The sequence below is a fragment of the Monodon monoceros genome, unplaced genomic scaffold (genome assembly GCF_005190385.1).
Source record: "Monodon monoceros isolate NGI ecotype Baffin Bay Population unplaced genomic scaffold, NGI_Narwhal_1 Super_Scaffold_19, whole genome shotgun sequence".
Classification (NCBI taxonomy): Eukaryota; Metazoa; Chordata; class Mammalia; order Artiodactyla; family Monodontidae; genus Monodon; species Monodon monoceros.
In genome coordinates this window covers 30002492-30025477 of record NW_021703775.1, presented here as the reverse complement: position 1 = coordinate 30025477, position 22986 = coordinate 30002492, and the positions used below count along the sequence as shown (strand labels likewise).

Below are 22986 nucleotides of genomic sequence, written 5' to 3'. Positions count from 1 at the left end.
CACTGAGATGTATCCTCCTCGCTCCACTCAGAAAAGGGGCTGACTGTGCGCAGAGGCACACTGGAGAAGGCTGTCTAAGGCTGTTGGAGCCTTCACACTCACTAGGGTGGGAAAATAAAACAGGACAATGACAAGTGTTAGGTTAGTGTGAAGAAATCGGAAACCGCATATGTTGCTGGTGGGATGTAAAATAATGCAGCCAGTTTGGAAAACGGTGTGGCAGTTCCTCAAAAAATTAGAGTTACCGTATGACCCAGCGATTCCACTCCTAAGCATGTACCCAAACGAACTGAAAACATATGCCAACATGAAAACTAGCATATGAATGTTCATAGTAGCCTTATTCATAATAGCCAAAGTAGAAACAACTCAAACGTCCACCAACTGCTGAATAAACAAAATGTGATATATCCACAAAATGGAATGTTATAACAAAAAGGAATGAAGTACTGATATACGCTACAACATAGATGAACCCTGAAAACACTATGCTTGTGAAAGAGTTCACATACTATACAAGCCCATTTATATGAAATGTCCAGAATAAGCAACAGAAAGTAGATTAGTGGTTGCCAGGGGCTGGGACAAGGGGAGAATGAGGAGTGACCCCTAACGATTACAGGATTTTTTGGGGAGATGATGAAATTTTCTGGAATTAGACAGTGGTTATGGTTGCACAGCCTTGTAAATAGACTAAAATCCACCAAATTGTACATTTTAAAAGAGTGAATTTTATGGTATCTTAATTAAAGAAACAAACAAACAAATAAACTAAAAAACACCCTCAGAACAGAAATGCTAGTATGTAGCTATGATCCTCAAACTTTAGAATATACAAAAACCACCTGGGGTGCCTAAGATAAAAACTCCTGGGCTTCCCTGGTACCATCACAAAAATTATAGCCCAAAAGATTCAGCGGGGAACCCAGTAGCCTGCATTTAACAAGCACACTAGGGGACAGTGATGCAAATATTAGCCGTGAAGCATGTTTCTCGAAACATAAGTATAATGAAAAGAAACTGTAACTTAGAATCAGAAGAGCTGGATTCAAATTCTGGTACTGCTTCTTCCTAGTTATATGACCTTAGTCAAATCACATAACCTCTCAGCTCCTGAGTTTCCCCAAACATAAAATGCAAAGAAGAGGGCTTCCCTGGTGGCGCAGTGGTTGACAGTCCGCCTGCCGATGCAGGGGACGCGGGTTCGTGCCCCGGTCCGGGAAGATCCCACATACCGCGGAGCGGCTGGGCCCGTGAGCCATGGCCGCTGAGCCTGCGCGTCCGGAGCCTGTGCTCCGCAACGGGAGAGGCCAGAGGCCCGCGTATCGCAAAAAAAAAAAAAAAATGCAAAGAAGAATGTCTCCCTCCCAAGAGACAGTGCACATAAAGTGTCTAATAGAATACCTGGCACATTGTCAGTGCTCCAGAGATGCTAGTGAATCCTAACTGGGTGCCAATTCCATTCAACGAACATTGTCAAGTGACTACAGTACGAAAGGCCCAGTGCAAGGGGATGGTAATTAGTAGGACAAATTTTTTAAATCACCAATTAATGGATTTTACAAAGTATGAAATAGACTTTAAAGATCAAGCACCACTGTTTATAAATTTCAAATTAGCATATTACTTTTTCTGACCCTGGAAAAGTGAATTTGGGAGTTTATCAGGAAAAACAAAAACGATGTGTTCAGGCATTCGATGATTATAAAGAATTTCTGAAAGCTACTTAATAAAACTGAGAGCTATATTGTATTGTACTGTCCTGCTATTTATTTTTTTTCTTTGTACTTTCTCTCCCCAAGCAGAATGTAAGCTTAGAATCTGGTACCATGCCTTACGCTTTTCTCACATCCCCATAACATCTACCCCATTCCTGGGGCAGACAGAAAATACTCCATAAGAATGCACTTAATGGTGATCTGTTACCTTCAGGTCACGGTGGATAATAGGAGTTTTGCACTGATGCAGGCGGGCAACAGCTTCACAGGTGTCACAAAATATCTGGAGTACTTCATTCTCTGTAAAACCTGTTTGCAGGCGCTGGTTCATCAGGTTGACCACCTGGCCTCCTGAGAGGGGTGCAGAGCAGAGGAAAGGTTATTAACATTCAGACCCATCACTTATCCACGAGAATGAAAGGCTGTCCACAGAGGAGCAACCTGGACTCAGCCCATCACTGGCTGAGCCACGACTAAACCCCGGTATCTTGATTCCCAGCCTGGGACTTGTTTTCTATGGCGTCAAAAAAGTTTCTTCATTATATAAAGCAGCCCAGATGTGAGCTGCCCTCATTCTGTCTTCAAGATTAGTAGCAGAACTGACAATATGGTCCTGGCTCTAGTTGCCTGGTTATACTGTCCCTGTTGTGCATTGGACGAGGCCACAGGTTCAATCTGCTGTATCTTTCAGTAAGAATCAGATTGCACAATAGACCCCGGGTGGAGGAAGAAGGCAGTTTGACAGTCTGTATTTTAGAAACAGCTTGGTCTCTCTGGCTTTACTGCTTGCCGCCTGGTCTGCAGAAATGCTACACCAACATTTAATCTCTAGGACCGAAAGACTGACGACCTCGCTTAGAAAATTATCCAGCTCCCTGGACTCTCCTACTGCCTCGTCTCTAAACATTTTACGTCCAAAAAGGAAGAGGAGGAGGAGACAAACTGTCAAGTTCAAATGTGGTAGTATTTTTTTTTTTTGCGGTACGCGGGCCCCTCACTGCTGTGGCCTCTCCCGTTGCGGAGCACAGGCTCCAGATGCGCAGGCTCAGCGGCCATGGCTCACGGACCCAGCCGCTCCGCGGCATGTGGGGTCTTCCCGGACCAGGTCACGAACCCACGTCCCCTGCATCGGCAGGCCGACTCTCAACCACTGCGCCACCAGGGAATCCCCGAAATGTGGTAGTATTTTACAAAATCAGGTTAGCAGCTGTTACCGCGAAGGCTGAAAGTATCGGTTAACATCACATTGTAAGCATTACTAACATATTTAATTTATGGACAGTATCTGTAAAGGCAAGGAACGTGTTAGTGGAACTAAGGGTGCTTACAAAACTGGGCACCAAACAGTGAGACAATGACCCAAGAATGTAAGTGACAGCTGGTTAGACCAAAAAAGCCAAACCTCCGAACAATAGCTGTATGAAATGCAGTCAACTCTGAATAAATTCATGCTACAGCCTGGGTTTCCCAAGATAAATACTGCTTGAAACTCTGAGCTTTCAACTACTTGACTCTACTGTTAATGGCAGCAACATCTGAATGTAGCCTTCCTGGCAATCACAGATCTCCAGCAAGAAGAGCAGGGTCATTTCCATTAGACGAAAAGGATTCTTTTACCCCCTAATGCAAGGATGGTGGTGTGGGTGGAGAAGAGAACACACGAGTGAGGGAAGCTGAACTGTCCCCTTAGTCTATCTGGAGTTGGGTCTTTATTATGTGCCTTCATCATTTGTTTTAAAGCATCACAAAGAACATATTCATTCTCATTCTCATACATTCGCATTCATAAACAAGCACCAAACCTTCCCAAACCTAACAAAAGTAGAGTTTTGTATTATCTACCACTCTGAATTATTTGTGCCACTGATACTCGCCATTGTAAGAAAAACCAAGAAGTGACAGAAGGCTCTGTATCTTTTAGCCTCTTCGTTTTCCAATCTTTAAAACCGGAACAACATATGTTAGAGTACAGTGCACATTAACTGAAATGACCCCACACCCTTGACAATCAAAGTGCTAGAGAAATGAGAGCTTAACGTATGGCGCATATACTTACCCCTGCAGAAGTCCATCAGAATGAGCACTTCCCACACGTCACCGCTACTCACATTGTTGATACTGGAGTCAATGTAACCCACGATGTTCTTGTGCCCCGACAGGTCCCTCTGTAAAGAAGAGTTGAGAAATAAATTATCCGTTACAGACACCAGTAGAGATAGAACGAGCCAGGCTTTTCCATTAGCCCAGATAACTTAAATACACAGAGACAACACTAACAGTTAAGAGAGACAAGACTAAGGGGCAGGGTCAAGAGCAGGTTTCCGCTGGTCTATGAGATTCACGGTCAGCTCTTCAATAACAATTCTGCAACCCTTCTAAACCATAACGCTCTCCTGAACTAAATTCTAGAACCAAATGCACACATGGTGCCTACTTGTTCACAGCATCAGTGCTCCATGTAAACCAGAAGCAAAGACTCCCATCTCCGGAAACACTGCAGAGGGGCTAACAGGAGAGCAACAGCATGAACTATTTAAATATGTGAATTTTTAATTCAGAAAAATGAAACTGATTTTTTTCCTGGTTGTAGAAACACAAGTGAACTCAACTTGACTTTTAAACTATTCGTACTGTTTTTCTCCCTCTAGGAAATATATGAAAAGAATAACTGCTTTTTAAAGTTTTGAAGGGACTACAATGGCATCCAGACCTAAGCATTTTGCTCACAATTAAGTCTTTCAAGCCAACCAACTGGGATATAAGATGGGTTATGTTTCCAGCTCTCCGGTTGGAACTGCATCTCTCAGAGCTGCTTGTGGAATTAATTTTTCAACAAATACTTATTGAGCACCTCCCATGTGTCAGGACCCATTTAGACACTGGAAGTTGCCTCATCCCTCGGTCTGGTTATTTCAACATCCATTGAGGCAAATCTTTGTAATGATGATGTTCAAAATCTAAGGTCATTAGTGAGCAAAAACCAAGCAAGTTGGGCAATGGGATTTATGCACAAAGTAAGGTTTTATTTTATTTTTTAAATACATTTATTTATTTATTTTTGGCTGCGTTTGGCTTTGTTGCTGCTCGCGGGCTTTCTCTAGTTGGGGCGAGCAGGGGCTACTCTTCGTTGCGGTGCACGGGCTTCTCATTGCGGTGGCTTCTCTTGTTGCAGAGCACGGGCTCTAGGCGCGCGGGCTTCAGTAGTTGTAGCACGCGGGCTCAGTAGTTGCAGCACGTGGGCCCTAGAGTACGTGGGCTCAGTAGTTGTGGCACATGGGCTCAGTTACTCCACAGCAGATGGGATCTTCCCAGACCAGGCCTCGAACCCATGCCCCCTGCATTGGCAGGCGGATTCTCAACCACTGCATCAACCAGGGAAGTCCCAAGGTTTTATTTTTTAACTAGTTTTAATAAATTGTTTTACTTTGTTTAATAAAAGAAATGGGAGGACGGAGGTGGGAAACGTGGTTCTGTAAGAGTCAGCACACAAATGCGGCAACTTGAGCCACCACCACACTAACTGGAGACTCAGTGTTCAAAGTGATACGGTCTCTTTTAATCTCAAAGTACATACCCAAACAAGAGGAAGCCTCACAGTATCAAACCAACACACCTGAACTCTGAGCATCCAAGTTAAAATTCCTTAGAACTTTCCTCTGAGTGAAGGATTAAGAATGACTATTGCCTCAGAAAGGTAGACCAAAGGTAAAGACGTGATTGCTTCTACTGGTGACTGGGAAGTCGCTGGAGATCTAGGCAAGAACAGTTTTGTAAAAGGAATAAAGTGAAGTAAGAACGGAGCTGGACTTGTGAAGAATGGGAGTGGAATACGCAGAGCCAGTGGCTACGGGAGATTCTTTCAGGACATTTTGAGCTTAAAAGAGGAGAAGCACTGAGGGAAAGAAGTTTTAGGATGGGAGAGGATTGAGCACTGGAGAGTGAAAGGAGCCAGGGCAAAAAGGTGCTTTAAGATACAGGAGAGGATGAGGATAACTGAGCGAACAAAGTCCTGCAGGTAGAAAAGGGAAGGAATTAGGAGCACTGTTAAAGGGACTGATCTTTCAAAGACATTTCTTTCCTGGCAAGCAGGAAGGAAATAAGGATGGACATGCATATTGGTTTAAGGCTGGGGGAAAAAAAAGGGAATTTGAGGAAGTTCAGATCTATTGTTCTGTTTTTGGTAGAGTAAAAAATCATCTTCAAAGTGTTAGGGAATGAGAAAGAAGCTTGATGAGAGAAATAAAAGGCTTAGAGCAACTGTTTTGGATAACAGACAAGGGAGATGATGAGGCAGAAAAGCAGCCTCTAGAATTCAAGTTTCTCTAAACAGAAAGTGATTTCAGGGCTCATGTTTTAGAGGACTATCCTTCTGCTTTTCAGTCTTATCAGCTCTTCTAGAATTTGTTTCCATTTACACAGTCCTAGAAGTAGGAGGAAGTGGAGAAAATTTCTTTGAAACCAAAATGCAGCAGCAGATCATGTCCTCCAAATGTCCACAAGAAGGAATGAAAGACTAATGTTTCTACATTTAGCTGTTTGAAAAAGAATCAGCAATGTTGCCTCTGAGTTTGTCTCATCCCAAGAGGAATAAATAAGAATCTGGAAGGAAAATAAGAAGCAACTGATAGAGCCAAGAGGAGGTCAAGAGCTATTAGAGGACCCAAACTGGATAATTAACATCCGCAGATGGCATCCTAGAACACTCTGCCAAGATGCTGGCTGATCAGTAGATGCCCAAATTCCTGTTCATTGTGTCTTCTGCAGAGATCCTGAGATATGTCCAAGCAGAAAAGACCGCCTCTTTGGAGGGAGACGATGGCATTTTACTTTTAACAACTTGATGACACAGCGACGTCTCTGATTTTAGGATGCCACTGGTTTAGAACTGATAGAGAAGATCTGTTTGAATGGCTGTGAAATGTAGAAAAGGTCAAGAGAAAATCTTACTACAAGCTGAGATAGACTCACATTCATGGGCAGTGTGACAGCACTTCTCAGCAGCAACATACCAAAGGATGTCCAAGCTTTCCCTGGCTTTAGTTAAAAGACCAGCCCCAGGCTTACAGAATGGAATGAATGGACGTAGAGGTCTGGGATGGAACCCGCATAGAGGCACCTCAGTTACTACCCGTTTACTCAGGAAAAGGCAGGATATAAGGAAGATGCTCTGATGCCCTCGGCTACAAGTATTATTTGGAGAATTGAGATAAAAGTCTACATGATGAGTATAAGTCAAACTCTGATTTTCAGGGCAGTGGGGAATGTTCAGTTAAACTATGGATTAGATCAGTTTATATTACATTAAATCATGGAAGCAGTGATAAGTCTAAAGACTTGTATTGTCATTTTAAACTTTATTTTAAAATTAACATTAAACCACATGGATAAACATGTTATTAGAAGACCTGCTTTACTGAATAGATATTTGAAGTGTTTGTAGTTAGCCTATTAACTTTCATAGTCAAATGCTTGAAGTGATGAAAAACTTTTTTCACAAACACATACAAAAAGTCCCATTTGAAAATGAGGCTTTCTACCCAGATCCTATAGATGACCACACATTTCAAGTTTATCTGTGGTCCTAATTAATGGTGCTTGTAGCACACAACAGTATTCTATCCCGAGCTTCAAAATTCCTGCAGCAGGAAATGCCTACCTAAGAATCTTAAAGACTTATAAGAAAGCAGAGGACTCAATTCCTAAGTACGTCTATAAAAGCCTTTATATTTATGTTCAAGAAAACAAAGAAGACAGCGTTCTAAGTAGCACATCAATAATGTCACTCACCTTAAAATAGTAAAATGAGTTATAGTATGTAACTAATTTTCTTATATATCTTTTGCTCAGGTCACCCTTCCTTGGAATGTCAGCACGACAAATTCCTGCAAATTCCTGATGCTGACAGTGTCTGCATTTGCATACAGTAAGCTTCCAAAGAGGTATATTTACCTGTTTTGACCCTCTGAATAGTCGATGGTTTCTGAGTTTATGACTCGGCACTATTGTTGCCAACTTCTAGAATCACACTATGATTCCACAGACACTTTTACCCAAAGTGCAGCTTCTTATTAACTTAAGGATGAAGGAAAGCAGTTCTAAGGCCTGGAATTAGTTTCTCTCTCCCAAAGTTGCTTTGTAAAAGTCTTTGGCCTTACTATTCCCCACCTGCCTTCTCTAAAATTGCCTGAATTTTAGGAAAATTTCCTTTGTAACTCTAAATTTCCTTTGTAACTCTCCTTTATAAGTCTACATTTCCTCTGTAACTCTTTATAATTCACAAACAAACAAAAACGATATCAAGTCCAGTGCAGTAGTGAAGAGAAGCGCTTTGAGATCTGGACTGGCCCTGGAGTTCTACCGAAGGCAACGTATCTGGGCCCCTTATGGGTTTCTGTTACATAAGTCCCAGATATAATCCTGCCTACAATCACATTTATTCTCCCTTTTCCAAGTCTTACTCATTAATTAATCCTCTACTTACTGAACAGATCTTTAAAGTCATTTAGAGTCTGATTCTAGAGGCATGTTGCTCAAACTTTAATAAGCATTGAATCACCTAGGGATTCTGTTTAAAAACAGATTCTAATCTAGTAGCTCTGGGATAGAGCCTGGGGTACTCCTGGGCAGTGGCAGTTAACGTACCAAAGATTTAGAGGAGTGCTACTCAAAATGTGTTCCACAAACATTTTCTAGGTAGAAGCCAGTCCACAAGGAAATAAGGAGCTTACTCCGGGATGTAAATCAATCAGGTCACTAAGATGACTTTTTCCTTTTCCTAGTGAGACTTTACCTATGAGGGAAGTAGTTCATTGACTTACATTCTGGCACAAGATCTTTAGTGTAGCACCTGTACATTTATAGCCAATTGATTTTTGACAAGGGTGCCAAGACAATTCAATGAGGAAGAGAAGAGTCTTTTCAAAAAATGGTGCTGGGACAACTGGATATCTATATGCAAAAGAATGAAGTTGGATTCCTACCTCACATCACAAACTGAAATTAACTCAGAATGGAACCGAGCAGAACCCTGTAGGCCCCGCCAACTACAAAATTGAGCAGTTAATGAGTAGGACAACAGAGTCACAGAGTCCGTGTCTGATGCACATTCCTGAGTTGTTTACAGATACTACAACTGCCACCAGAGGAACAAAGCTAACTGCATGATAACCAGGCCGTAGCCATGACATAAGCTGTACCATCTTGAGCAGTACTGAATCTGCGGCTAGCACACTTCCGAGAACTGGCCTCAAAGAGAATGGGATTAACATTACTGCTCATAATAATCTATATCTCTGTGGGCATCAAAATAATTGTAGCTTGTTCTGCCTGTAATATGTAAGCGGCCAACTAAAATTGTCAGCAAAGAGATGCTACAGACCCACGTTGACATCTTCCACTCTGAGAATACAGCACCCTATGTCAGCATGAAGAAGTTACAGAAGATAGACCTTCACCCCTAATCCCATAGAAATGGAATGATGTTAGACAGTGGGGATTTGAAAGCAGCTCTTTTGCCCCTTTCCTGTTTGTCTATTTCTGTTCCCCTCCAACCTTGAAAGAACCTAATTAACCTGTTGATTCTTTTCCTAGATAAAAAGAAGTAAGAATGAAGAATTAAGTAAAGAATGACCAGCTCTTTACCCCCAACAGTCCCCTTAGCAATCCTGCAGGCAAGATAACATCTGAAGAGACAGTCAGCCAGCCTGCATGCAATGGAGAATGATGCAGAACCCAACCTCCTGCCTCGATGATTCACTGAGATTCTTCCCCTCACCATTTTCTCTTTAAAAACCCTCACGGGGACTTCCCTGGCGGCGCAATGGTTAAGAATCCACCTGCCAGTGCAGGGGACACGGGTTCGAGCCCTGGACCGGGAAGATCCCACATGCTGTGGAGCAACTAAGCCCACGTGCCACAACTTCTGAGCCTGTGCTCTAGAGTCCGCGAGCCACAACTATTGAGCCTGCGTGCTGCAACTACTGAAGCCCACGTGCCTAGAGCCCATGCTCCGCAACAAAAGAAGCCACTGCAATGAGAAGCCCATGCACCGCAATGAAGAGTAGCCCCCGCTCACTGCAACAAGAGAAAGCCCACGCTCAGCGACAAAGACCCAACGCAGCCAAAAAAAAAAACTGCCATGGCTGAGCAGAATCTTCGGAGTTGCCCTCGGGACATGAGTCCACCTTCTCCCCAGATTGCTGGCTTTTTCTGATTAAAGCACCTTCCCTTTCTATTGACACTTGCCTCTTGATTATTGGCTTTTGAGCAGTGAGCAGCTGAACTTGAGTTCAGTAACAAAAATGGACCACAAATCTAAAAACTCCTCAAAGAAAATACATATGCGAATCTTCATGATGTTGGATTAGGCAATGGTTCTTAGATATGACACCTAAAGCACAAGCAGTCAAAGAAAAAATAAACTTCACTTCATCAAAATTAAAAACTTCTGTGCTTCAAAGGACACTATCAAGAAAGTGAAAAGAAACTGCAAAGAATGATCTGCAAATCATACATCTGATAAGAATCCAGTATCCATGGGAATTCCCTGGAGGTCCAGTGGTTAGGATTCCGTGCTTCCACTGCAGGGGGCATGGGTTCGATCCCTGGTCAGGGAACCAAAATCCCACAAGCCACGTGGCGTGGCCAAAAAAAAGAATCCAACGTCCAGTCTATATAAAGAACTCTTAAAACTCAACAATAAAAAGACAACCCAATGTAAAAATTGGCAAAGGATCAGAATAGACATTCTTCCAAAGAGCATATGATAAACACATGGAAAGATGCTCAACACCATTAATCACCAGGAAAATGCAAATCAAAACCATAATGAGATTATCACTTCATAACCACTGGAATGGCTATAATCAAAAAAAGAAACAATAAAAAAACGTCAGCAAGTATACAGAGATTGGAACCTTCATACACTGCTGGTAGGAATGTAAATAGTGCAGCTTCTATAGAAAATAGTTCGGCATTTTCTCAAAAAGTAGTTACCATCTTACCTTGCAATTTCACCCCTAAATATATACCCAAGAGAAATGAAACATTATTTTCACAAAACCTTGTACACAGATGTCTGTAACAGCATTATTCATAGTAGCCAAAGAGTGAAAAAAAAAACCCCAAATGTCCATGAGGATAAACAAAATGCGGTATATCCAGACAATGGAACATTATGCAGCCATGAAAAGGAATAAGTACTCATACATGCTACAACATGGATAAACCTCGAAAATATTATGCTAAGTGAAAGATGTCAGACACAAGAGCTTACTGTATGAGCCCATTTATAAGAAATGTCCAGAATAGGCAACAGAAAGCAGATTAATGGTTGCCAGGGACTGGGGCAAGGGAGGAGGTGGAGTGACTGCTAATGGGTGTGAGGTTTCATTTTGGGGTGATGAAAGAAATATTCTGGAATTTGATAAATGATGATGGGTGGATGACCTTGTGAATAAAAAAATCACTGAATTATGTTTAAATTATATTTATATTTAAAAGGATGAACCTTATCTCAATTTATGAAGAAAAGTAGTATGACAAGCTGGGGGGAAAATAACATAAACAAACACACAAGGGGGAAAAAGAAAAAGAAAATAAGATCCTTTGAGTAGCACTGATCTAGAGCAGCCAGGCAGCCCATGGTGAGTCCCTGCTATATAGCCTTTTGACAAGAAGTTTGCTTAGATTAATGTCATTCCCTTGGGCCCTCAGCCCATCTGCAGGCAGCCCTTTCTGTTGATCTCCTTTCCATCCAGCTAAAAACTTCCACCTCCTGATTCTAGACTGCCCTCTTCAGAAAAAAATAAGCCTAGTCTATTTTTTCACTTTCCAAACAACTGAAATATTATTATTTAGACTCTAAGTTCTTTCTTCTCTGGGTTAAACATACCCACTTTCTTTGACATGGTTTTTAGTCACACCACCATTTTGGTTGCTCCCACGTTTAAACGCTTTGCTTTGTCGATGTCTTTTTTGTAAGAATGGCCCCAGAAAATGAATGAAATACTCCAGGCCTGGTCTGGCTCCTGCAGAGCAGGCCACTATCACCTTCTATTAATTCAGCTAAAAATTACATTCTTTTTTCTTTTGGCAGCCACATCATACTACACACTCATATCAAGTTAACTGACCACTAAAATACTTAAGTCTTTTTCTACTTGTGCTGCTTTTAATCTCTACCTTCCCAGAACTGTGCTTATAAAGTTGATTAGAAGAAAATAAAAATCCAAGCATGTGACCTTACCTTGCTATTTCATCTCATTAGAATCAGTCCATTGCTCTAATTTTAAGGATCATTTTGGATCCTGATTCTATCATCTAATGCAGTTGTTATATCTTCCAACTTTATATTAGGCACATAAGAGATAAATGTGTCTTCTATTTCTTTAACCAAGTTGCTTATTAAATGTAAAATAACATAAGGTTAACAGTAAGCGGCAGTGCTTTTTTCTTAGAAAGTTCCCTCCAAATTAATAGCAAATCACTGATCAGAAACCATTATAAACAGTAGCAATTACACCTAGCATCCAGCCTAGACTCTCCATCTTGCTCACAGATCTCTGGTGAGTGCCCTTACCCAAATGATACAGTCCATAGTCACTGGATCTACAGTCCACAGTCACTGGATCTATGGTACTCCCCTGAGCTCCCTATCCACAAACCTGCCCAAGAGAGGACATGATGTTGATAGGACATGGCTTGTTCCTACTCAACCTGAAGTCTCTTTGGATCCCTGCTCACTCATCTAAGTGACTATAAAACAGCTTAAAATTTAATTAAAAAAATAAGTAACATGTTAACATTCGAAAAGCAAAACATAGTAGACAAGTATTTTCAACTCCAGTCATCATCCCCTATAGGGAACCCTCCCTCTTTCTCCCCCTTCTGCCTTTCCTCTTTCTCTCTCTCATCCTGCCAATGCTTTTTCAAGCAAATTCAAATAATATGTATTATATACACATAACTCTTACAATCTCTGAGAGGTAGGGCTGGGGTTATGGCCTCTATATGACAGAAGTCTGAGCCTAGCACGGGTTAAAAACATTGCACAGGGACTTCTGATTAAAAATAGTAGCAAATTGTTTTTAAAAAGTAAGTCGAGGGCTTCCCTGGTGGCGCAGTGGTTGAGAGTCCGCCTGCCGATGCAGGGGACACGGGTTCGTGCCCCGGTCTGGGAGGATCCCACATGCTGCGGAGCGGCTGGGCCCGTGAGCCATGGCCGCTGAGCCTGCGCGTCCAGAGCCTGTGCTCCGCAACGGGAGAGGTCACAACAGTGAGAGGCCCGTGTACCGCAAAAAAAAAAAAAAAAAAAAAGTAAGTTGGATACATGCATTTATCTCTGCTTCCTTCAAAAGCCTTACTAAATGATGTAAAGTGTTTATTTTTTAAAAGGCATAAACAGAAAACTTCTGCTTCCGGGAAGATGAAATAGATGTACTTTTCCTATTCCTCCTGCTAAGTATACCTGAATACTTTGTACGTTATACATAAAAGAGACATAATAATGAGTATCTGAAATGTGAGTAGAAGAAGGCAGACTGGCTAGGAACTTTGGGACCCAAGGAACAACATGGTGGTGAGCTGTCTGGGTTTTCTTTTTGCCTCATGTTTCCCAGACCGAAAACTGAAGAAGCCAGCAAACTGAAAACACCAATGGGTGCAGACAAAAACACAAAAAAGCCCAATGAAAGCCTGCTCTCTCCAGTCAGACCCAGAAAAGGGGCAACCCAGTAAGACAGAACCCATAGAAAATAACTGCTCTATTCCAGCCAAAAACCACAGAAAAAACCTGCAGCTCCACCCCAGTCACAGCAGCAAAGGCCAAGTGGAGAGCCTAGACTTCCATTCTCATGAGTCTGCAACAAATCACTCCAACCTACCCTTCAGGGTGGGGAACGTCAGAGACGGCTGAGTAGGGAGTCAAGACCTTCATCTCTGAGGTACCGTGAGAGAAGGTCAAGTGGAGAGTCAAGACTTCCACAACCACCAAGTGGTAACAAGGCCAACTCCCACCACCATGGTGTCAACTGGAGCCATGTGGGGAGCAGCACCTTCCCTACTTCCCAGCCAGGGAAGGATCAGTGGAAGCCTAACGGGAAACTGGAATTTTCACCCCAATACAGTAATAATGAGAAGGTGAACTTTCACCTTCTGGGGTAAAAACAGAGGCCCTATGGAAACCTGAACTTCTATCCCCACCTAGTAGTAACAAGAGGGCATTCCCCAAACCCATCAATCCCCTGCCAGAGCAGAAAACAGTTAAAACAGAAGGTTTACATAAGATCCAGAATCTATAACACAATATGAAAGTGTTGATATAGTTCATCAGACCAAGAACTAGGAAGAACTCAAACTACACAGAAAAAAACCCAGCAATTGATAGACGCCAAAATGAAGATGACGAAAAAGACAGAATCATCCAGCTATGATTTTAAAGCAGTCGTGACAAAAAATGCTTAAACCAGCAATTACGGTGATGCTTGAGATAAATGAACAAATAGAAAGCCTCAGCAGAGAAACAGGAAGTGTCATCAAAAACCCAGAAAACCTAAAGAAGAACCAAATGGAAATTTTTGAACTGAAAATACAATAACGGAAGTAACAAGTACAATGGATGGGCTCATCAGCAGAATGGAAGGGACAAAGGAAAGAACCAGTGAACGGAAAGACAAAACAATAGGAATTACCCAGTATGAACCAAAGATAGCAAATAGGTTAAAGGGGAAAAAAAGGACAAAACTAATATGCATAAGTCCATACTGATATAAATAAATGACTGAATAAATAAACAAGTGAGGGAGAAGTGCAGTCACGTTAGAGAAGGAAGTTAAAGGCAAACAGATCAGAAAGGAAAAAATAAAACTGCCTCTATTTGCAGATGACATGGTGGTCTATATAGAACATCTTAAAGAATCGAGAAAAAAATTCCCAGAACTAGTAAACAAGGTCAGCAAGGTTATAAGATACAAAATAAACACAGAAAAATCAAGTGATTTTCTACATCCCAGCAATAAAAATATGGGCACCAAAATTAATTACCCAATACCATTTATAATCACTCAAAACAAAAACAAAAACCTAGATATAAATCTGAGAACAAGTACAAGGACATTATGCTGAAAACTACACAATGCTGATGAAAGAAATCAAAGATGAAAATAAATGCAGAGAGGTGCCATGTTCATTTATTGGAAGACTAAACAGAGAAAAGAGGCCATTTCTCCCCAAACTGATATAACAGTTTAATGAAATTCCTACCAAAATTATAGCAAGACATTCTGTAGATATAGATAAGATTATTCTAAAATTTATATGAAAAGACAAAAGAACTAGAATAGTTAAAAAAAAAAGTTTGGGAAAAAAAAGAAGTAGGAGGAATCAGCCTGATTTCAAGACATTATAAAGCTACAGTAATCAAGGCTGTGTGGTGTTGGTAGAGGGATAGACACATACATTAATGGGATAGAACAGAGAATAGAGAGAGGTCTGGAGATCAACCGTCACAAATAGGCCCAACTGATTTTTGACAAAAATATTCAACAGAGGAAAGATAGCCTTTTCAACAAATGGACGCCCACAAGAAACAAAATGTTCTTCACCTGAAGTCTCATGCCTTATATAAAGTTAACTCAAAATGGGTCACAGACTTAAATGCAAAATGTAAAACTTATAGAAAAAAAAAATAAGAGAAAATCTTTGGAATGGAGAGCTAGGCAAAGAGTTCTTAGAAATGACACCAAAAACACAATTCACAAAAGGAAAAACTAATAAACTGGATTTCATCAAAATCCAAAACAAAACAAAACAAAACCAACAAGAAGATCTTAGAAATTAACCTGATATATAAAAAATTCAACAGGATGGTTGAATATAAAGCTGAGAAAACCTGCTGGAATGTAGAGGGAAAAGACAAAGACATGAAAAAAAAAGGAAGAAAACAAAAAATTAGAAAATCAGTTCAGGATAACTAACATCCAAATACTGATAGTGAAGGAAGACAGAAAAGGAAATCATCAAATGAGACAAACTAAAATTCCCCCCACATAAGGATACGAGTTTCTAGATTAAATGAGACCACCAAACAACTAAAATAAATAAGAAATGCACACACCAAGGTATATATCATCAACAAATTTCATAACACTGTAAACAAAGAAGAATTTATAAACTTCTGGGGAGAAAAAATGGGTCGCAGCCAAAAGACCAGGTATTAGAATGACTTCGGACTTCCCAAAGCTCAACAATGAAAGCTAAAATACAGTAGAGCAACGCTTTCACGTATCTAATGAACTGATTTCCAATCCAGAATTTTATATGCAAACTATCACATGTGTGAATGTAAAACGAAGACATTTCCAGACCTGCAAGTTCTCAAAAATTTACCTACCACACATCAGGAAGCTCCTGGAGGACAAGTTCCACCAAAAGGAGAAAGCAGAGCAAAAAGAGGAGTCAACAAATCTAACGAGAAAGAGAAGCAAAGAGAATAGCTAGAAAATTCCACGATAAGAAGTAAATGAGGCCTAGAGAGCAACCAACCTATATTCCCTCAAGTCCAAAGACTGAGAGAGATTTCTTCAAGAAGATAAAACAGACAGAATACTAACTGTGTTCAAAAGTATTTTTAAAATGATTTAAACAACCTGGGGAGAGTTTGAAATTAAGTTGCACAAAAGTACACAGAAAACTAAGATTTAAAAAACCTAAAAGACAAGATGATTATTAATTCCAGTGAAAAGAGAATTATGTAAGAAAGGAATAGTAATCAGAGTCCAATTAGAAGATTTAGCAAAAATAACGTTTTCTTACATGATAATGTAAAAACTAATACTAATATAACTAACATACTGCCAAACATACTGCTATTGTGGCAGAATGAGAGATGAGAAGAATGCAAGTATTTAGAGTGAAGGGCATGCAGGCGATGAAAGAGAGTTAACTTTTTACTTTCCATAGTATGTAATGCCTAAAATGGAGGGGGGAAAAAAGAATTAGCAATATCAGCCTGCTATTTAGAAATATATCAAATGAATCCACTAAAAGTGGTGGCCTCTGGGACCTTGCAATGGCATAGGAGGCCCCCTCAGGGAATTGCTTGATGTTTTTTGTAATAAGCTTAGTTCAACTATTTGGGTATTTAAGTTTTGAAAAAACAAATTAAAAAACAAAACTCTCGCAGCTAATACATGGCTGGGCCAGAACTTGAATCATGTAATTTAATTCCTAATCAGGTCCATTAATTTGTGAGGTCCAAAGGGGCCCGCATCTTCTTAGCTCCTTTACTCCAGCACCTGCCCAGCACAAAGAAAGCCCTCCAAAAACGTTTCTGAATGAGTGGGAGAAAGTTAAAGAGTGGGATTACTCTTCTAACACCAGAAAATGAATGAGAAACGCACATCAGGCAGAGGAAAGAGCAGAAGCAAAGAGAGCAAATGGAGTGTGAGAGCTGAGCAAGGAAGAGGCAAGGTGGGAGGAGAAGGAGGAACAGCATCCCGAAAACACTGGGTGGAGGAAGGGAAATACAGTGAGCACAGCTGTTTGCAGCTGAGTGGCAGGGGAGAGGGAGGACGCTGGTGCCTTGCAGACAGTTCCACGTGGCCCTGGCTGTATGTATATAAGCCTTGGGGATTTTTTGTCTGTTTTGCAATGATGACAGCGACACTTATTTCTACCAACAGTTCCTTCCCAAACAGTTGCAGCCTTCTGGAATCTACATAGTACCAGGCTCTCTAAAATCCTAAGTTGTACAACTTGTTACTCTAAGTAGCCACTGAAAGGGCAACCCCACCAGGGCAAGCAAAGCCTGGTGGAATCCCTACAATGCCACCCTCACCATTTTTTGGGCCTCTCTCTGCTCTTAGCAGGAGCACTGGGAAAGAGGGGGCGGGGAGGGGGATGAATTGGGAGATTGGAATTGACATACATATATGCTAATATGTATAAAATAGATAACTCATAAGAACCTACTGTATAAATAAATAAAATTAAATTAAAAAAAAAAAACAAGAGCGGGGCTTCCCTGGTGGCGCAGTGGTTGAGAGTCCGCCTGCCGATGCAGGGGACACGGGTTCGTGCCCCGGTCTGGGAGGATCCCACATGCTGCGGAGCGGCTGGGCCCGTGAGCCATGGCCGCTGAGCCTGCGCGTCCGGAGCCTGTGCTCTGCGACGGGAGAGGCCACAGCAGTGAGAGGCCCGCGTACCGCAAAAAAAAAAAAAAACAACAAAAAACCCAAGAGTATTAAAATGTAGGGCACAAAGGAGTCATCACCTCTAGGTGAACATCTGCATCTGCTATGACCATTATTCATATATTCATTTCATCCAAAGTTTAAGTATTTACTTTATGTCAGGTAGTGTACTGGAATACAAAGTTTCTGATTTTAAATAACTTACTTTCTAAAGGCAGCATCACTTATAAAGTAACAAGGTAAGCAATAAAATTGGCATAAAGAAAAGTACTGTGGAAACACAAAGACTATCCAAATTTCTTAAATGTATAATGTCAAACAGAAGTGAAAGAAAGAGACAACTCCAACAAATTCCCATATCCCCATCACCCTGCTTATACAGTAATCAACTCATCGCCAATCTTGTTTCTCTTCTAAATCCACTCGTTTAATTTCAAGAAATCATATTATTTCATCCACAAATATTTCATCATATATCTAACAGAGAGGGTCTCTTTCTTTAAACACAATATGAACCTAAATCTTGAAAGCTTATTAAGTTTTTAAGATGTGAGATATAATTAATATATAATAAAATGCACAGATCTGAAGGTGTCCAACTGAGTTCAGACAATGGTGTAGCCATAACCACTACCCAAAACAAGATACAGAACAATTTCCATGGCCTAGGAAGTTCCCACATACCCCTTTCTAGTGAATTTTCCACACCCAGACGACCACTTTCTGATCTCTATTACCACAGATCACTTTTGCTTGTTCTTAGACTTCTTTTATATATGGGATCACAGAGTATTGTATGAGTAAGCAGTTTCTAGGCGAAAAAAAAAAAAAAAAGGGAAAAGCATTCTGGGGGAAAGAACTACATTTACGTAATATAAAGGTATGGAAGGATATGTTCATGGAATGCTGAAGGGCTTGAGAGGGTTGAAAACTAGGACTGGTAGCTGATAGATGATAAGATGGAAAGAGGAGGTTTGTTGGGAAGCTAGGATCTCCATAGTTAATTCTGGGAACGAAGTTGTTAAGTAAATTTTTTCCAATGCCTCAAACTATTTCTCTGACCTGAAAATTGGTCGGTTCTCTCACTATGCTCCTTTCTCCTCAACTCTCTAGCTAAGAGTGACCAAGGCAGGAGCAGCGCCCTACACCCCATGGCTGTTCCCTCCCATTTTGTGCAAGGCCTCTCTGCCATCTCAGGGAAGGGAAGAAGCCCCCCACTGGCTTTCTTATGAGAGGGCACAGTCCCTCTCCCCATTTTAAACAAGCAGTCCCAAGTCTGAGGGGCAGCCTTACCATTATCTGTATTTCTCTCTTGCACACCTGGAGATCATGCTCATTGTTGACAAACATGCGTTTCAAGGCACATTTCATCCCATTGCTTGTCCTCACCAGAAACACGATAGCAAATCCACCTGTGAGAGAAACACACATACAAGCTCTTTTGAGTCATGTTTAAAAAGTCAATCAAATGACCATGGTGGCTGTAGTTTGCTGATGTCACTGTTAATGGTACTGATATCATCAGCTAGGCCTAGGGCTGGCCTGGCATAGAAAGCATTCTTAAGATTCTGGGGACTCAAAGGTATCACATGTGGGATTGGGTAGCAAGTCAGAAAAATTGTTCCTCCAGCTTGCAAGGCAGAAATAGAGGCACATGTAGAGAACAAATGTATGGACACCAGCGGGGAAATGGGCGGGGGAGGTGGTGGTGGGATGAACTGGGAGATTGGGATTGACATATATACACTAATATGTATAAAGTAGATAACTAATAAGAACCTGCTGTATAAAAAATAAATAAAATTCAAAAAAAAAGGATATGAGGTCATTTAAGTAAAAAAAAAAAAAAAAGAAAAATTGTTCCTAAACGTCTATCTAAAAAAAAACAGGAAGAACAGTAATTATCTTCCAAAGAAACTACAGATAAACAGATGAATGAACGGATGAAAAAAAAGAACCAACTACATTCCAACTGCTATCCTAGGCACTTTGAGCTCTTGTTTAATTCATACCACAATCCTGTGAGGCTGGGTGATATTTTTTCCCTTAAGACAACAATTACTAGCTGAAGAAAACAGAGGCTCAAAGAGATTAGATTCAACCAAGGACTTCTTTAAAAAAACATAAGTCCAACACTTAAAGAGAGGCTCGGAAATTATTTCAATAATTGCTCTATGAATAGTTGGCAATTAATTTCAAGAATCTCCTTCTCTTCCTTTTTTCTCATCCTTCCTCACCCCATCCCCCAACTCAAATCAACAATACACTCTGAGGATTCCTCCTGCCCTCCCTACCTCATGGGCTGTTGAGAAGACACAGACATAGTTAGGAAAGTACTATTCTACAACACAGCAGACACCACGCAAGTATGACGATTACTGGGCAGAGTTTTTAATGTCTGCACTAACCCTTCTCTAAAAGACAGTTCATAATTCATTAAGTTACTGTAACTCCAAAAGAAATTCTTCAGTGCTCTGAATTGGTTATACCTTAGCGTTCCACAAATTCTTAGAGCTCCTAACCTTGACCTCACTCCCCAAACACTGTATGAGGCGTTCAGTGCCACTGTTAAGAGGGTTTTGGGTAGATAATGTGCAGCAAAGGTATCAAAGTTGAAGGCTTTGGGATAAGCAGCAGTTATATCAGACACTTAGTCCATCTGCCTGCTCACACACCTGCATAATTTAGCTTGAACTATCCTGCGCACTGACCCTGGGTAGTGAAAAAAATTGCTAGGCTATTCTTTGCACGGAGATGATGTCTAATTGGATGGAGCCGAACAGAGACAAGTCAGCAGTACAGGAAGTTGAGCTGAGGTCATGGCATAGTACTGGGGCAAGCAGCCACGTGCAAAATTGATACAAGGTAATTAGCAGTGATTATAGAGACCTCAGGCCTGAGATATAAGACTTGGGTCCCAATCATTCCACTCTAAATCCTCTGAGACCCAGCAGCCTTCCAGTACCTGTCTGTTGATGTTCAAGATATTTCCTGTTGTATCTTTAAAATAACTGTTCTTTTTCAAATTAACTTGAGCCAGATTCTGTACCATGCAACCAAAGACAGCTTTAATCATAAAGCACTGTTGCATGTTTTCATAAAATACACACATAATTCTGTGTTAAAAAAATTGTTTAATGGGCTCAAATGTTCCAAAAGTGCATTTTGATAATGATTTATCAAAGACTGCATGCTTGTATATTTCCTGTCCTTGTGCTCTTCAGTACTCAGATAAACAGTAAAGTTCACCATACAATCTTTCATTTCAGCTGTCATGTCTCTAAGTTTTGTACCTCAATAACATTTTCTTGTAATACTTTAAAGTCCACTCATACTGCTCAACTGTCAATTTAACTCTACAATTTTGAGTATTTACTATAGAAGATTTTTAAAATCCTAGCATGCATTGACAACTAGAGGTCTAATTACACATGCAAAAAAAACCTCCTCAATTCTAAGATGCATATTTTTTACATTTTAATTTTTAGGATATCAGAATTTTCTTGTAATAAATATGTACATTTAATGCAGTAGTATTTGTCTTCCTTTCCCCCCCGCCAAAAGCCATTAAATTCATGATGTGTCTTAGCAATTAAAATTGGGGAAAATGAAAAAAATAAAATAAAATTGGGGAAAATGATAGTATAAATTTTAAAATTTCTATGTATAGTCATAATTGTTTTGTGAATAATACAAGAGGGTTTTCATTTTACAGATAGTTTGAATTAAAAAAAAAATCACAGAACTACAGACTTTGCACCAGTAGTGTTTCGAGAGAGCCTTAGTCCAAGCAGTTTGCTTTGTCGGGGAAGGAAACAAGTGAGGCTTAGGATCCCATGGCTAGTTATGGGCAGAACCTGGACCAGTTTCACTGTCCTGATTATCTAAAAAATGTTCTTTCCACTTCACTTACCTTAGTGAAAATTATGCAATACTCATTTAGAGAATAAGGACACACCTGACAGTCCTGCAGAACAAAAGCTGGGAATGACTAGTTCCTGCAGTTCTGTGATGCATGGCACCACTAAAGAATGAGGCAAGTCTTTAGAAGCAGGTTGGTGATGCGGCAACTTGAGATAACTGCCACCAGATGGGAGCAGTCAGCTTTCTTTGCCAGGTAGCAAGATGACCTTTCCAGGCCAGACTGAAGAAACGGGTCAGAGGCCTACCACATGATCCAGTCAAGGACAACTGGTTGAGAAGAGCCAGCCCAGATCCTCAAAGCCTATGACCAACATAAATCTAAAGACAACGCAATGAACCACTATGCTTTACATAGACAGAACCACGTTTTAGGCATCTATGCCTATAAAAGGGCTTATTTGCAGGTGAGAAGCATTTAAATCAGGGCTTCTTGATCATGAGATCAAAAATTGAAGCCTGAAAGGATTTGTCCCTTTAAAGATGTTAACCACTTACACCGTGTAGTTGACCAAACAGAGTGTAAATTTAAGGTAGGGGGCACAGAGCACGACTCGAGACACTTCTCCACCACAGGCCCACATCCACCACACAGATCAGGGTAATAAGATTCTCAGCCGCAGCTAAAGAGGGTGCGGGGATTACAGAAGGCAGCTGTAAGACTTCAAGAGAGGTGCATACCTTAATGGCTTTTTTGTTTGTTTTTTCTTTTAATTTGCGGTATGCAGGCCTCTCACTGTTGTGGCCTCTCTCGTTGTGGAGCACAGGCTCTGGACACGCAATCCCAGCGGCCATGGCTCACAGGCCCAGCCACTCCACGGCATGTGGGGTCTTCCCGGACTGGGGCACGAATCCGTGTCCCCTGCATCGGCAGGCGGACTCTCAACCACTGCGCCACCAGGGAAGCCCCTCATTGTAGTTTTGATTTGCATTTCTCTAATGATTAATGATGTTGAGCGTTCTTTCATGTGTTTGTTGGCAGACTGTATATCTTCTTTGGAGAAATGTCTATTTAGGTCTTCTGCCCATTTTTGGATTGGGTTGTTTTTTTGTTATTGAGCTGCTTGTAAATTTTGGAGATTAATCCTTTGTCAGTTGCTTCATTTGCAAATATTTTCTCCCATTCTGAGGGTTGTCTTTTGGTCTTGTTTATGGTT

General features: G+C 40.9%; 1 protein-coding gene across 2 annotated transcripts in view; it reads right to left on the bottom strand.

Moving 5' to 3' along the window:
- The window catches only part of AAK1 (AP2 associated kinase 1), a 154247-nt gene that overhangs the window by 65588 nt on the left and 65673 nt on the right, over positions 1–22986 (bottom strand). For both annotated transcript variants that reach the window (XM_029232349.1, XM_029232348.1), the window contains exons 3-5: positions 19202–19320; positions 3775–3883; positions 1927–2069 (exon numbers count right to left, since the gene is read on the bottom strand). In XM_029232349.1, the coding sequence (XP_029088182.1) occupies positions 1927–2069; positions 3775–3883; positions 19202–19320 (371 nt within the window). The remainder of the gene's footprint in view (positions 1–1926; positions 2070–3774; positions 3884–19201; positions 19321–22986) is intronic.